At 45.7% G+C, this 16,817-nt stretch overlaps 1 protein-coding gene across 1 annotated transcript in view; it reads right to left on the bottom strand.

Moving 5' to 3' along the window:
- LOC145344387 (uncharacterized) overlaps nt 1-16,817 on the bottom strand; it is a 126,768-nt gene that overhangs the window by 14,574 nt on the left and 95,377 nt on the right. Inside the window, exons 12-15 of the mRNA XM_080191515.1 lie at nt 11,233-11,303; nt 9,240-9,350; nt 7,267-7,364; nt 127-196 (exon numbers count right to left, since the gene is read on the bottom strand). Of these exons, the coding sequence (XP_080047641.1) occupies nt 127-196; nt 7,267-7,364; nt 9,240-9,350; nt 11,233-11,303 (350 nt within the window). The remainder of the gene's footprint in view (nt 1-126; nt 197-7,266; nt 7,365-9,239; nt 9,351-11,232; nt 11,304-16,817) is intronic.

Below are 16,817 nucleotides of genomic sequence, written 5' to 3' on the forward strand. Positions count from 1 at the left end.
CTGTGGAACAGCTTGGTCTGTGTCAAAAAGATGCCACATATTGTGACCAGGAAGAAGGTGTGAGGGTATAACAAACAGATTCTCACAGAACAGGCTGGTTATTTTACACTGAGACTGTGTGCTTACCTTGGCTCTGTCCACTCTCAGTTCCAGGGCTTTAAAATCCATTTTTCCTATCAATGACCTCACGAAACCACTGTGACAGGGAAAAGAATGAGCAAGCTTTAATATCAGACTTGGAGCAGCTGCTGAAGTCCAAACCTCGGCAAAAGAGAAATAAAAGCAAAAAAAAATGCTGGAAAGCCTCAGCAGGTCTGGCAACATCTGCGGAGAGAGAAAACAGGGTGGGCTGGATTCTCCGGCCTCACCCACAGCTGGGATTCTCCAGTCCTGCTGCAGTGAATGGAGATTTGGCTGAGTGCCAAATTCTCTATTCTCACTGATAATGATGGTGTAATGACTTCAATCAGGCCATTGAGGTTGGCCTATTGGAATATGGACTCCCTGATTAAGGAGTCAATTGATGGGCCAATTAGAGTGTCTTTTCCATGTATTTAACCAGGAGTGTTAAACCAGGAGTTCCTGTGATGGACTGCTGACTGAGAGCACACTGTGTACTGCTGTTAGAATTGTAAATAAAGGGGTTTTGGTGAAGGGACTTCTGCCTTTGAAGACTTGTTACAGGTGGTGGGGTGTGAGCGGCCAAATTCTGGTCAATGTTTAGAATCCGTATGACTCTTCTCTTCTTCCAGCATTCCTGCTTTTATTTCAGATTTCCAGGACTGCAGTATTTTGTTTTAAGTCACTAAAAGAGACAGGGCTACAAGTAAACAAATCAGAAACCAAATGGCATGGCCGTTTCTACATCATCTTTCGTGACTTTAGTACAGAGCAAAGAGCTTTTACAGCCAATAAGACACTTTCTGAAATGTAGTCACAGTTGCAATGTAGGAAATGCAGCTGCTTATTAAAGCACAGCAAGATCCCACAAATAGCCATGTGACATGAGCAGATAATCAGCCTCAGTAATATATAATTGTCTGAGTGATAAATATTGGCCAGGACACTGGGGATAACCCCCTGCCCCACCCAGTTCTTTAAGAGCCACCCCCTTTTTCTTTGTCCGAAAGTAATTTGAGTTTGTTTGCTTGGTTTGACCCGAAAGAACATCCCCTCCCCCAACATCCATAGTAGAATTTTTTTTTAAATTACTATCCCAGCAGTCACGTGCTCAAAATCTCCCTGTTTCAGTAGTGAGATTCAACTTAATAAACTGGAGCTGGTGGTACAAAATAATGACTGGGAAAGTTGCTGGGTTATTGTAAAAATCCAAGGGGTTGACTGGTGCCCGGCCAGCACAGGGCTGCCCTGTTGTCACTGGATCTGTTATCCAGGGGGGGCTGGCACGCTAGTTTGAGGCTTGGAATTCCATTTCACAAAACTTGGAAAGAGAACAGTTGCCCCCCAGTGAAGTTGACCATTGAAACTGTTGGAGCTTGATAAAAACCCAGCTGGTTCACTCATGTCCCTTTGAAGGGGAAGGGGGAGGAGGGGAGGAGGGGGAAGGGGGAGGAGGGGAGGAGGGGGAAGGGGGGGAGGAATCTGCTGCCTCTCAACCTGCTTTGAGCCTACACGTGACTCCAGACCCCCAGCAAGCAGTGTGATAGACTCTGAAATAGTTGCACCAAATCTGGACTAAAACAGGTGAATAGTAAGTATCAGAGGGGTCGGCCAAGTACAGGGACACAACAGCGACAGACCCAGCTTTAAGGGAGCGCGGTTGTAAAGTCCTTTTTGGACGGGGGAAACTCTCAACTTGAAGCGGCATCCTGACCATTTAAATTTGAACTTAAACCTGGGCGTTTAAGTTCCCCTCGGGAACGAGACAAGAGTTCAAGCAGTGCAATGTCATTCTTTAAGTGAGGCGGTTAACTTTTGTGTAGTATTTGTGACGTGATGGTGAGCGGATCTGATGGCATTGTGATTGCTTACATGCATGGAGTGGGGGGCTGGAGCCCAAACAAAGGAGGGGACACAGTCTGATCCTGGAAGAGTAACGGATAAAACTGTCAGCTCCAGTGGCAGACTCCGTCCTCGCCCGCTGCTCCACAATGAAAGGGTTTCACCGTCATTAAGCAGAAACAAAAAAGTGATTCTGTTTCTGCCATGCGGCTCCTTGCGATGTTCAGTGTGACAGCGCTCAGCTCTGCTTTGCCTGGGCACTAATGAGCCCCCGACCTGATTATTAAACAGGGGAAGCTCCCAAGCCCACGACTGGCTGCTGCCCCCTCATTGGTGAAGCAGCCCTTAGCAGCAGCAGTGTGGACAGGCAAAGTGATGATCCCACAAGGAGCGAGTGAAACTCACTGAGTTAACAGTGAGCTCAACCCCAGCACGAGAACCTTGTCCGGGGTGGGGACAGCGCAGTCAATTCCATCCGTTTGCAATATGAGATGTCAGAACATTTGTATAAAACAGCACTTGCATTTATATAGCACCATCAATGGAGCGAGTGCTTTCCCAGGCCGCTTCACGGGAGGGTTAAAGCCGAGCCAGATAAAGTGGCCCCAGGACGGCTGACCAAGTGCTGGATCAATGAGGTAGGTTTCATGGGCAGTCTTAAAGTGAGAGGAGTTTAAAGTTTATATATTAGGGTCACAAGTAGGCTTACATTAACACAGCAATGAAATTACTATGAAAATCCCCTAGTCGCCACACTCTGGCACATAAGAACATAAGAAATAGGAGCAGGAGTAGGCCATCCAGCCCTTCGAACCTGCCCCACCATTCAATAAGATCATGGCTGATCTGTCATGGCTCAGTTCCATTTTCCTGCTTTCTCCCCATAACCCTTAATCCCCTTGCCTATCAAAAACCTATCTACCCGCGTCTTAAATATATTTAGTGAGGCAGCCTCCGCCACTTCAACGGGCAGAGAATTCCAGAGATTTACCACCCTTTGAGTGAAGAAGTTCCTCCTCAACTCTGTTCTAAACTGCCCTCCCCCTTATCTTGAGGCTGTGCCCTCTAGTCCTACTGTCCTTCCTGAGCGGGAAGAGCCTCTCCACCTCTATCCTATCCATCCCATTCATCATCTTATACGTCTCAATGAGATCTCCCCTCATTCTTCTAAACTCTAACGAGTACAAGCCTAGTTTATTCAGCCTCTCCTCATAGTTCAACCCCCTCAACTCTGGTATCAGCCTAGTAAACCTCCTCTGCACTCCCTCCAAGGCCAAAATATCCTTGCGTAAGTGCAGCGACCAAAACTGCACACAGTACTCCAGCTGCGGCCTCACCAGTGCCCTGTACAGTTGCAGCAAGACCTCCCTACTTTTATATTCAATCCCCCTCGCTATGAAGGCCAGCATCCCATTTGCCTTCCTGACCACCTGCTGCACCTGCAGGCTGGGTTTTTGCGACTCATGCACAAGGACCCCGAGATCCCTCTGTTTGGGTACACTGAGGGAGAATTTAGCAGGGCCAACGCACCCCAACCAGCACATCTTTTGGACTGCGGGAGGAAACTAGAGCACTGGAGGAAGCCCACGCAGATATGGGGAGAACGTGCAGACACCACACAGAAGTGACTGAAGGCAGGAATTGAACCCAGGTCCCTGGCGCTCTGAGGCTGCAGTGCTAACCACGGTGCCACCCATAAAGCAACGCCCAAACAGGGACTTAGGTCTGAGAGGAACCCCCAGAGTTTAGGATTCAGGTAGTTGAATGGTGGAGAGATTAAAATGGGGGAACTGCAGATATTTTGAAGATCTCAGAGCATTGTAGGGTTGTAGATGGTTACAGAGATGGGGAAAGCCATGGAAGGATTTGGAAACAAGGATGGGAATTTTAATATGTCGCACAGCCAGGTTGGGAGCCATTGTAGGTCAGAGAGCACAGGGTGAACAAGGCCTTGTGTGAGTTAGGATCCTGGCAGCTGACATTTGAACGTGCTGAAATTTGCAGAGGGTGCAAGGTCAGGGGAGCACCAGAATAGTGAAATTTAATATAACAAAGACATAGGTGAGGGTTTCAGCATCAGATGAATTGAGGCAAGGACAGAGACTGACTGAGGTGTAGGCCATAATGTTGTGTCAGTTCTTTTCTTCTAAATGGATTGATTAACCAGAACTTTTTCATTCTCTTAGCACAATGGCACACTGGTTAGCACTGCTGCCTCACACTCCAGGGACCGGGTTCGATTCCCAGCTTGAGTCGCTGTCTGTGTGGAGTTTGCACATTCTCCCTGTGTCTGTGTGGGTTTCCTCCAGGTGCTCCAGTTTCCTCCCCACAGTCCCAAGATGTGCAGGTTCGGTGGATTGGCCATGCTAAATTATGTCGGGGAACTAGCTAGAGTAAATGCATGGGTTTATGGGGATAGGTCCTGGATAGGATTGTGATCAGTGCAGACTTGATGCACCAAATAGCCACCTTCTGCACTATAGGATTCAATGGAAAGATTACCAGCATAGATTTTACAAATAGGCTTCCTCACCGGTGAGCCTGGGGCTCCGGGAATGCCACAGTCCCTCTGCTGTCTGGTATATCCGTCAATAACACACTCAGTCTCCCTCTGTTAGTCCCAAGTGAGGAGAGAATAGGAGCAGAGCCCAGACACATTCCCAACATGCTGAAGTTCATGGAAGAATCTTGGAACAGCAGGGAATGTTTAGAACCTTCTCAGTTGGGAATTCTGGCGGGAAGGTCTGGATTTGCTGTCAAATTCTTGATATCTGCTTCCAGCTCTCACAACTCCAAACTGGTACCAGGAATTGGTAAAATCCATCAGATTGTCCTCTGTGACCAGTGAAACCAATTTACCAAAATTATTAATCCAGATTTATTCCCACAAATTAAATCCCAAACATCTGATATTTAACTGGGTCATTGCAACACTCAAAGCATCCCATTTTTTTTCAAACTTTTCTTCACAACTTGGACTGCTCCTTGCAGGTGGATGAGATAGATAGGAAGGTTAGTTATGGTCCATTATCATTTACTTTGTAATGACCCAGTTTTCTTTCCTTTTGGATGGTTTTGATTTTAACCTTCTTGTTTTTCTCTCTTTTTTTTGCTTCCATCCAGCAGCTGTTTATCTCCCTGCCATTCACACCTGCTCTAGACCCACCTTTTGTTTCAATATTTCACAGAATCATAGAATTGTCATGGCGCAGAGGGAGGCCATTCAGGCCATCATGTTTATACTCGTCTCATTACCACTCCCTCTGGCCTTGTACGATCAACCCTTGCATTATTTAATCTGCTGTCTTTCACCTAATCCTTTCATCTCTTTCCACTGACTTAAAACTCGTACATTTCTAACCTGTTCCAGGTTCTGATGGAAGAAACGTTAACTTTGTTCCTCTCTGCTAACTATTTCAGATTTGATGAATCTACAGTTTTTGTTCTGTTTTAGTAAGCTTTCTAACCTGCTGTTTAATTCAGGTGTGTTGTTATTTCTTATTTGATTTAAATCCTTCTAATCTACACAATCATTTTTTCAAATGAAAACAACATTAGCGGCTTTTGCTGGGATGGAAGGCTGGCTCTAGATGCAGCTTGTGTTATGAGTTGTCTTTCTGCTTGATGATAAAGCTGAGATGCTGGCTATTCAGCCCATTGTGCTTGTACTAGCTCTCTTAAAGATCTATTCAAATCCACCACTATTCCCTGCTTTTTCCTGATAGCCCTTTAAATGTTCACCCCTCAAGTATTTTGAAAGTTAGTGTCTGAGTGTTGTTGGAGCCCTACTTGTCCAGGCAAGTGGAGAATATTCCATGACCTGTGCCTTGTAGATAGTGAACAGGCACAGGGATAGAATACTCAGCATCTGACCTGTTCCAGTGGTCACAGCATTTAGGTGGATTTTTTTTCCATTTATGGGATGTAGGTGTGACTGGCTGGCTAGCATTTATTGTCCATCCCTACCTGCCCCTGAGAATGTGGTGGTGTGAGCTGCCTTCTTGAACCACTGCAGTCTCTTGAGGTCCCACAGTGCTGTTAGGAGGAAATTCCAGGATGTTGACCCAGCAACAGTGATGGTACGGTGATATATTTCCAAGTCAGGGCAGTGAGTGACCTCCAGGTGGCAGCGTTCCCAGGTATCTCCTGATGATAGTCTTTCTAGATGATAGTGGTCGGGAGTTTAGAAGGTGCTGCCGAAGGAATTTTGTGGAATTTCTGCAGTGCATTTGTAGATTGTACATACAGCTGCCACTGCTCATCGGTGGTAGAAGGGGTGAATGTTTGTGGAAGGGGTAGCAATCAAATGGGCTGCTTTGTCCTGGATGGTGTTGAGCTTCTTAAGTGTTGTTGGAGCTGCACCCATCCAGGCAAGTAGAGAGTATCCCATCACACTCCTGACTTGTGCCTTGTAGATGGTGGACAGGCCTTAGAGAGTCAGGAGGTGAGTTATTCATCACAAGATTTCTAGTCTCTGACCTGCTGTATTTATATGGCCAATCCAGTTCAGTTTCTTCCAGAAAGTTGACAGTGGGGATTCAGTGATGATAATAACATTCAATGTCAAGGGGAAATGGTTAGATTCCCTGTCATTGGAGATGTTCATTGCATGGCAGTTGTGTGGCACAAATGTTACTTGCCACTTGTCAGCCTAAACCAGAACGTTGTCCAGATCTTGCTGCATTTGCTTCAGTATCTGAGGAGTGGCGAATGCTGAGCATTGTGCAATCACCAGCGAACATCCCCACATTTGACCTTATGATGGAAGGAAGGTCATTGATGAAGCAGTTGAAGATGGTTGGGCCTAGGACACTACCCTGAGCAACTCCTGCAGTGATGTCCTGGAGCTGAGATGATTGACCTCCAACCACCACAACCATCTTCCTTTGTGCCAGATTTGACTCCAACCAGGAGAGAGTTTTCCTCCTGATTCCCATTGGACTCCAGTTTTGCTAGGGTTCCTTGATGTCACTCTCAGTCAAATGCCACCTTAATATCAAGAGCAGTCATAGAATCCCTGCAATGCAGAAAGAGGCCATTTAGCCCATCGAGTCTGCACTAGGTTTCTGAAAGAGAAACATAAGGAGAACGTGCAAACTCCACACAGTTGCCCAAGGCCGGATTCGAACCGGAGTCCTTGGTGCTGTGAGGCAGCAGTGCTAACCACTGTGCCACCTCTACTACCATACCGTCACTCTCACCTCACCCTTCGAGTTCAGCTCTTTTGTGCATGCTAATCTGTATTATGCTGTCATCAATTAGTTAATGGTGGGCAGTGCTAAACATTTCCAAACTCAAACTTACTCCTGTTTTGTGATTTTCTGTGCCAGACTCGCCATCACTGCAAATAGCCGTAAATTTGTCAAACCATTGATGACGTTGTAATCCAGACTCTCCAGTATCTGAAAGGGCAGAGTGACAATCAAAAGCAGCACATTTAGGGTGAACCAATTTCAAAACATAGATCAACTTGGCAAAGTTACAGTAGAAATTCAATGATACAAGTCCTAGAATTTCAGACTTCAGTTAAATTTGATCCCAGAGTTGGGCATCGTTATTGCACATTCCATTTCCCCTTTGAGAAGGTGGTGGTGAACTGCATTAATGAACCACTGCAGTCCATGTGGTGTATGTACACCCACAGTGCTGTTAGGGAAGGAGTTTCAAGATCTTGGCCTTGCAAAGATGAAGGAATGATGATATTGTCCCAAGTCAGGATGGTCTGTGACTCAGAGGGAACCTTGCAGGGTGTTCCAATGTGTGTGCTGCCCTTGCTCTTTAGATGGTAGAGGTTGCAGGTTTGAAAATTGCTACCAAAGAAACACTGGCAAGTTTCTGCAGTGCATCTTGTACTCATCCAGACAAGTGGAGAACATTCCACCACACTGCTGACCTGGGTACACAGTAGCACAGGTGGATAGTTCACAAACTAAGATGCCTTTTGAATGAAAGTCTACATTTAGGAGGTTCATTCAGTGAAGTTCAGAGACTGCAGATTTACAGTAAATATGGTGAAAGAAGCTGCATTGCACAATATCTGGCCAAAAGTATCTAAGTTAATGTGGGGGTGTCCAAGCTCTGACCCATGGACTACTGAAACACAGGAGCCCCAGCTCCATCGTCCAAACAATTCACTCCCATTTAGCTCTGGGGTTGTTCTGTTGGTATATTATGCACCTGGAGGTTTGGAAAGAGTTATTCTTATTGTTGTTGCCTCAATGGTGGATTAATCCCAGATCAGAACAATATGATCTCTTGAGTATCAACAACTCAAAACATCTGAAGTTAACAGAGGTTCAGTAGGTAGCACTCTCAAAACTGGGCCAAATGATTGCAGGTTCAAATCCCACTCCAGGAACTTGAGCTCAGCATCTTAGCTAAGACTTGGAGTGCAGCACTGAGGGAATGCGGCTTTGTCTAAGTCACTGTCTTTTGGATGATATGTGAAACCGTGGTGCTACCTGTCTTCAAAGTTTGATGTAAAAGATCACACAGTCAGTAATCAAAGAAATACAATTATCGCTGTTTTTCAGCCAATTTTCTTTGCACATTACTGATTATCTTTTGCTGTTTGTGGGAACTTGCTATGCACAAATTGGCTGCTGCATTTCCTGCATTACATAAGTACCATAAGAACCTCTTTGGCTACAAAGCACTTTTACGATGTCCTAAGGTTATGCAGGGTGCCATAGAAATGTAGGGGTGAATTTTTCTGTTCCACCCACCATGGGAATTGGAGCAGGCGAGGGGCAGGCCATGGAAAAGTCTGTTGACCCCGGGTGGGATTTTTAAGTTTTGGAACGAGCACGGCTGGAAAATCCTGCCCATAAGTTTTTCGTTTTTTTAAAAATCTTACACAAGTTTCATCAATCAGAAATTTCACATGGAAAGAATGTTGCAAAAAATGCAATCCAATGATATGTGGCAGCAGATCCAGTTGGGGTTTTTACACACACACAAGTGACAGCAAAATGAGGATGGTGTAGCAACATAAAATTATGAATACCGCTCTAGTCTAGATGCCCCATTTACAAATGACTTTTACAACAAGCCTTCTGTAGCCGAGGTTGACATAGCGACCCACATCACCTGCTGAGCGACACAAAGAGAAATCCACACACCAATGTGGACCAGTCACAGGTAGGGACTCAAACACCGCAATTGTGTATCAAGCACAGGAGGAAACAGTGAAAGGAGTCTCCATTTAACACAGTTACTAAAGGACTGTGTGATTACAGAATGTCAAAGCCTTTCAGCAACTGTGTAAATAAAATTACCCTGTAGATATAAATTTCTTCAGCATCGGTGAGTGCCCCCAATGGAACCATTTCTTTCAGAGCCATTACTACCTCAACAGAAGACAAGTAGCCATCATTATCATTATCCACCTATAAGGCAATTGAGAAAGGACAAAGAGAGTTAGTAAGAAGTCTTAACCAGGCACATCTGCACAAAGATCGAGAGAAGTACTGCAATTAATTACATAGAATTACATCAATTCTACCACACAGATATAGACCATTTGGCTTTAGTGTTTATGTCATTGTTAATGCTCCACATGGGTTTCCTCCTACTCCCTCTCTATCTCATGCCAAAAACATATCCTTTCTCCCTTAAGTATTCACCTAGCTTTCCCTTTAGATCCCCTTTATTTTTCTAGTTTACTTCCCTCAATCAGTAAGTTTGCGGACAACACAGATTGCTGGAGTTGCGGATTATGATGAACATTGTCAGAGAATGCAGCAGGATATGGATAGGCTGGAAAATTGGGTGGAGAAATGGCAGATGGAATTTAATCCAGATAAATGCAAAGTGATGCATTTCGGTAGATCTAATGTAGGGGAAACTATACAATAAATGCCAGAACCATCAGGAGTGTAGACACAGAGGGACCTGGGTGTGCAAGTCCACAGATCCTTAAAGTGGCAGCACAGGTGGAGAGGATGGTGAAGAAGGCATATGGTATGCTTGCCTTTATTGGACAGGGCATTTATAGCCTTGGCCTTTATAGCGAGGCAGATAGAATATAAAAGCAGGGAGGTCTCGCTGCAACTGTACACGGCACTGGTGAGGTCGCAGCTAGAGTACTGTGTGCAGTTTTGGTCACCACATTTGTGAAAGGATATATTGGCCTTGGAGGGAGTACAGAGAAGATTCATTAGGCTGACACCAGAGATGAGGGGGTTGGCCTATGAAGAGAGATCGAATAGACTGGAGGCCATTTGGTCCATAAAGTCTGTGCTAGCCTAATTCTATTTATAACTGTTGGTCCGAAGTCCATTAGGGTACATCTCCATCTCTATTTCTCTATTTCCCTCTCAGCCTCAAAATAAAGGGGGGGCGGTTTAGAACGGAGTTGAGGAGGAACTTCTTCACTCAAAGGGTGGTGAATCTCTGGAATTCTCTGCCCGTTGAAGTGGTGGAGGCTACCTCGCTAAATGTTTTTAAGACGCGGGTTGATGGGTTTTTGATAAGAGAGGGGATTAAGGGTTATGGGGAGAGGGCGGGAATGTGGAACTGAGCCACGACAGATCAGCCATGATCTTATTGAATGGTGGGGCAGGCTCGAGGGGCCAGATGGCCTACTCCTGCTCCTATTTCTTATGTTCTTATGTTCTCTCCTCCATCTCTACCTCTCTGGCCCATATTTGTATTAAACACAAGCCTTTGCTGAAGTTATATGATCTGTGAATTTGGCCTGGTGCCTCTTATTGACAGCTATAATTCACATCATATCCAATCCCACACCAAGTCCAATTCACTGTCATCCTCTGTGCTCGCTGATCTACATTGTCTCCTCTACAAGCAACACCTCAACTTAAAAATTCTCACCCTCATTTTTAAATCTCTTCATGGCCTCAACCCACCCTACATCTGTAACCTCTTCCAGACCTCTAGCCCTCAGAGATATCTGTGCTCCTCTATTTCTGGTCTCTTGCTCCATTATTGGTGACCTTGTCTTGAGCTGCCTGGGCTCTGGAATTAGCTCCTCAGACCTTGCTGCTGTTCTCTCCTCCTTTAAGACGCTCCTTCAGACTGTCACTTCTTCAGTTGCTTTTCCTAATGTCGCCCAGCTTGGTGTCAAACTTAGCTTGATAAAACTCCTATGAAGTAGGATAGTTTACTACTTTGGATCTGTTATATAAGGCAAGGTGCTGTTGTAGATATGACTGGGAGAACTCTGGGGGATTTGAACTGGACACAGAGCCGGAATTCCCTTGCACCGATGTATCCGCGGGAGAAAAACTTGACACATGATCCAACACTTACCTCTTCGAATTTCTTTTTGTACAGTGCCAGCTCCTCGCGATTAAAAATGCAGTATTTCTCCAAGAAGTTGACTAAAAAGCAAACAGAAACGAAATGAGACAAAGGGGCACTGGCTGGGGAAAATGCGATCCATTCGGAAATAAATCTCGCCACGCTTAAATGATGGAGTTGCTTAGCATTTAGGAAGTGTTCAAACATAGATGACCTTTTCAAAAGCTGTTGCTTCACCGAGATTCTGCCCCAGCACACTATTTATATTTGGTGAATGATAATTCTCTCATTGCGAGTGTGATTTTTCAGGGACGGTGCTTGACAACTCAAAGACATTGAAGACTTTGATAAATGCTGTTTCCGTTATACTCCCAGCTGCCTGTGTCCAGTTCATGTTGACAGTGTCCCAGGATTCTCTGTGCATGCTCCAATCCAGATGATAAGCCCAAAGCAACCCCCAATCGTTGCATCATAAAATGATATGGCACAGAAAAATGATAGGGCGGCACAGTGGTTAGCATTGCTGCCTCACAGCGCCAGGGACCTGGGTTCGATTCCAGCCTCGGGTCACTGTCTGTGTGGAGGTTGCTGTTAGCACTGCTGAGAGCAGCGCCAACCACTATGCCACCCTTTATTTACCTACAAGAGCTTATTCACTCAGCTCTTAAAAGGTCAGGTGTGACTGACTGCCCTTGATCATCAAGGCAGCATTTGACCAAGTGTGGCATCGCAGCCCTGGCAAAACTGGAGTTCAGGGGAATAGTCTCCACTAATTGGAGTCATACAAGCACAGAGGAAGATGGTTGTGATATCCAGGCTTGGGCTGCAAGTGGCAAGTTACATTCAAGCCACACAAATGTCAGGCAATGATTATCTCCAACAAGCGATAACTATATCCTTTGATGTTTAGTGGCTGAATCACCATTGTCAATATCCGGAGGTTACCATTGATCAGAAATTCAACTGGATTAGCTATATAAACACTGTAGTAACAAGGGCAGGTCAGAGGCTGGGAAATCTGCAGCAACTGACTCACCTCCTGATTTCCCCAAAGCCTGTCCGCCATCTACAAGGCACAAGTCAGGAGTGTGATGGAATACTCCCCGCTTGCCTGGATGGGTGCAGCTCCAACTCAAAAAGCTTGACACCATCCAGGGCAAAGCAATCCACTTAATTGGCACTCTTTCCACCCCATTCAGCCTTCATTCCCTCCGTCACCGATGTATTGTGGCAGCAGCATGCACCATCCACAAGGTGCACTGCAGAAACTCACTAAGGCTTGTTTGATAGTGCTTTCTAATGCCATGACCTCTGCAGTGAAGAAGGACAAGGGCAGCAAATACATGGGAACACAACCGCCTGGAGGTTCCCCTTGGAGCCGCTCATCATCCAGATTTGGAAATCTGTCGCCATTCCCTCACTGTCAAAATCCTGGAACTCCCTCCCTAACAGCACTGTGGGTGTACCTACACCACATGGACTGAAATGGTTCAAAAAAAACAGCTCACCACCACCTCCTCAAGGGCAATCAGGGATGGGCAATAAATGCTGGCCTGGCCAGTGATGTGCAAACCTCATGAAAGAATTTTTAAAAATCTCAACAAACACTTAATTATTTTGAACATTTTGCTCAAATCTCACCTTAACTTTCTCGACTGTAAGGAGAACAACCCTAAGGCAGCCAATGTCCAAGAATGACTAATTTCAGCACATTCAAAAGGTGGAAGTTGACTTCTCTGTAACTCAGCATCTCAGGCTAAAATAAAATAAACATACACTCCGCCTTTAAAGAGAGATATCCCATTAAAAACTGCAAAAGCTTTGTATACACTTCATCATAATAGTGCGACAACCCGTATGCCCTATTGGCTGGACCTTAAGCTCTTTCCTTTCTGTTCTATGTCTCACAGTAGCTCCTGTTTCAGGGACAGCTGGCAAAAGACGATCAAAATATTTGAAATCAATTGAGAGTCACTGACTCCATTTCTTTCACATAATGGAAAGCTTTTGTTTTCTGTTCCGAGGGACTGGCCACCTTATCAGTTCGCTCGCTTACTTTTTTATCTTTCTGTGGTCGCTCACAAATCCTCCTGGATTTATTGCAGATGCAGCCAGCCCAGTGAAAATAATCGTACAAGCAAAGAGACTCATCAACGCCTGGCTGGAATGCCGAGTGATTCCAAAGGGAAAATTAAGCAGACAAAAGAGGCAGTGGGGTGATAAATGAAGAGAGGTTCATTGCTGTGGCGCTGTGACAAGCCTAACACTCTTAATTTCTGTTTGGCAACGCGTCGTGACAAATATTATGAGTCGTTGTAAGATGCAGTGGTTATATTACTGGACAAGAAACCCAGAGAAGGTTGTTTCAGAGAAGGTGAGTTCCAATCGCGCCACATTTTGAGAATTTAAATTCAGTCCATAATTCAGAAAAAGGGACCTAGAATTTATTGGATATTCAGTTTAAAAAAGAACCCTACTGGTTCCCGAACACTATTTAGGTAAAGAAACTTACTCAGCCCAAGCCTACATATGACTCCAACCCCACGTCAATATAAGTAGCATTTAGCTGCCTTCTGGTGTGGTCAAACAAGCCATTTAGTTGGACCATCACATTGTGAAGGGCACTTTGGGTTGGGCAGTAAACACCAACCTTGCCAGAGACAAACACATCCCGAGACTGCATCTTAAAACAAAACTCCTGAGAGCCTAGGCGTCAGAACGAGAATGATGTGTAATTGGGCAGTCAGGGTACTTGTCAAACGTACAGAGCTTGTCCCTTTCACTGAAGGAGTCATAGAGGTTTACAGCACGGAAACAGGCCCTTCGGCCCAACCTGTCCATCCGACCCCTTTCTTTAACCCATAAGCTAGTCCTAATTGCCTGCATTTGGCCCATATCTCTCTATACCCATCTTACTGTCAAAACACTTTTTAAAAGACAAAATTGTACCCACCTCTACTACTACCTCTGACAGCTTGTTCCAGACACTCAGCACTCTCTGTGTGAAAAAAAATTGCCCCTCTGGACACTTTTGTATCTCTCCCCTCTCACTTTAAACCTATACCCTCTAGTTTTAAACTCCCCAACCTTTGGGAAAAGTTATTGACCAAGAGTTTGAAACAGTGACATATTTCTGAATCCAGTAACATGATCTGATCATGGGTAGTAAGGGCGTGGAATGCCCTGCCTGCAGCAGTTGTGGACTCGCCAACTTTAAGGGCGTTCAAATGGTCAGTGGATAGGCATATGGATAACATTGGAACAGTTTAGGTTAGAGGGTCATTAGATTGGTTCCACTGGTCGGCGCAACATCGAGGGCTGAAGAGCCTGTACTGCGCTGTAATGTTCTATGTTCTATGATCTGTTGTAGCCAGCTTGGAGGGAACACTTTAAGAAACATCTCAAAATTCAGAAAGATATATTCTTCAGAACTCTGCTGACTCAGTAGCTCCTTCTGTGCTGACTAGTTCTCGGATAGCTAAACATGGGGTCTTTTAAGTTATAAAATGCATGTATTTGTGTTTCACAGGAAAACACAGCAATCTGGAGAACAAAAGGGAAGAATGATGCTTGTGTTAGCGACGGGCGTTTTGAGAGCCTGTCTGGAGTAACTACATTCAGTTCTGGGCACTGCACCTCAGAAAGGATATCCTGGCATTGGAAGGGGTAAATTGTGCATTCATCAGAATGATATTGAAGATAAAAGGGTTAAATTACGAGGACAGGTTGTAAAATCATGGCTGAATTTCCCTTGAGTTTGGAAGATTATTGTAACTGAGGTGTTTAATATATTATAAGGATTTGATAGCTATTGATATCTGTTCATCTCAGGAGATGATGAATTGTATTCAGAGTGTATGTCAATTTTGTAGTGAGCATCATCTGTGATGGTTGTAGAGGCTGATTCGTGAATGGCCGTCCCTACTGCAGCTAGCGCAGGCAAATAATGTTGGCCTGAGGTCAACTGATGGGTTTTCCCTCCAATAGGCTCTCTGTTCCGCCATCTGCCATCTGTGTTCTGCTTTTTCCATATTCCTGACTGCTTGTCTCCAGGCACCCGGGTTAGCAGTGAGGACTCCCAGCTGACTCCACTCCCAGTCACCTTGAGCTCTCGTTTGCAGACATTGGTCTTGTCCTGACAGCAAGCTCACCGTGCAGCATGTCTTTGAGGTGCAGCCGTCATTCACTCAGCTCAGCCTGTAGAGTCGCTGCTGATTCAAGAGGGAGATTTGTTGGAGATCCCTTCACATTGGTGCAATTCCATACTCAGCCATTCAGCTCTCTGTCCTGCCAGGAGAAGCCCAGTGACCAGCTGAGGTAGCGGAGGCCAAAGCTATTCAACCACTTTCATGCCTTGTATAAGTTATCCATATCTCACTCCTGTAAAGGAGAACACAAACCTGGTACACGTGAGACTTTCATTTACTGTTGGTTCACACTCGACCTCCCCATTTTGACGATGACAGCTGTGGCCTTGGCAATCCTGGTGCTGATTTTGGCATCAAGGGACAGATTTGTTGGGAATTGTTGATCCAAGTTATCCAAAGCTGTAACCAGCCATTGAGATTACCAATGTCATGGGATTATTGGTGGCAACAGAAGATGGACCATAACCTTGGTCTTCCCGATGCTGATTGTCAGCCCAAACTCTTTGTTGCTGGGGGACCTGATCTCCGAGCTGTTACAAGTGAGTTTCAGTATTTGAAAGCCAGCGTGGCATCATCAGTAAACAGCGACTCACGGATTGGGACACTGTGCACTTCAGTCTTGGCATGCAGTCATGCCAAGTTGAACAGCTTGCCATTGACCCTGGCACATAGGAAGCTACCTTCATTTGAGTCACTGAAAGTATACAATAGCAGCATGGAGAAAAATATTCCAAAGCACGTTAGCGCCAGGACACAGCTTCGCTTTAGCCCGTTACCGATCATGGAAGTGTCTGCTGTTGCTCCATTGTAACTGATAGAATTGTGCACATTCTGGTGGAAAGAAGAAATGACAGCCAGGAGGCCAGGCCTAATTTTCACAGCAGTATGAAGAGTCGGAGGGGATTTTACGAGATTGATTCTAAGTGTCGAGCAAGCGTGTAAAAAAAAGTGTAGACTGTTTCTATCTGCTGCAGGCAGTGGACAGGGCTTAATTCACCAGCCAACCTGCAGAGGGAGCTACTGTGCAGACGCAGACCTCTCATACTGCACATGTGCAGCAGCAGCAGCAGCAGGGGCCTGACAGACGGAGACAGAGCTTTCAGGCCCCTGCTGCTGCAGGCAGCTTCAACCAGCTTTCCCACCACGCCCCCAGCAATTGTGGGGCCTGTGGCCAATTGCAACCCCACAATGCATGGGCATCTAGCCCCTACCGCACCCCTGCCACCCAGAATGATTGATTTATGGCATCCCCAATCCAATCCTGTTGCTGAGTGGCAGTGGGCCCCCCTCACACCTCCCCATCCGGTCCCATTGCAGATTGGCAGCGGGCCCCCTTCACCCCCGATTGGGCTGCTTCATATAGGCCCCACCCCTTCTGGCCCCATAACCATAGATGTTGCCCCATGAGTAGGGCCAAGGCACCTGATGGGCATTTCCCAGGTGCCA

This window comes from Carcharhinus amblyrhynchos, chromosome 6, assembly GCF_965287045.1.
Source record: "Carcharhinus amblyrhynchos chromosome 6, sCarAmb.v2.hapA, whole genome shotgun sequence".
In the NCBI taxonomy this organism is placed as follows: domain Eukaryota; kingdom Metazoa; phylum Chordata; class Chondrichthyes; order Carcharhiniformes; family Carcharhinidae; genus Carcharhinus; species Carcharhinus amblyrhynchos.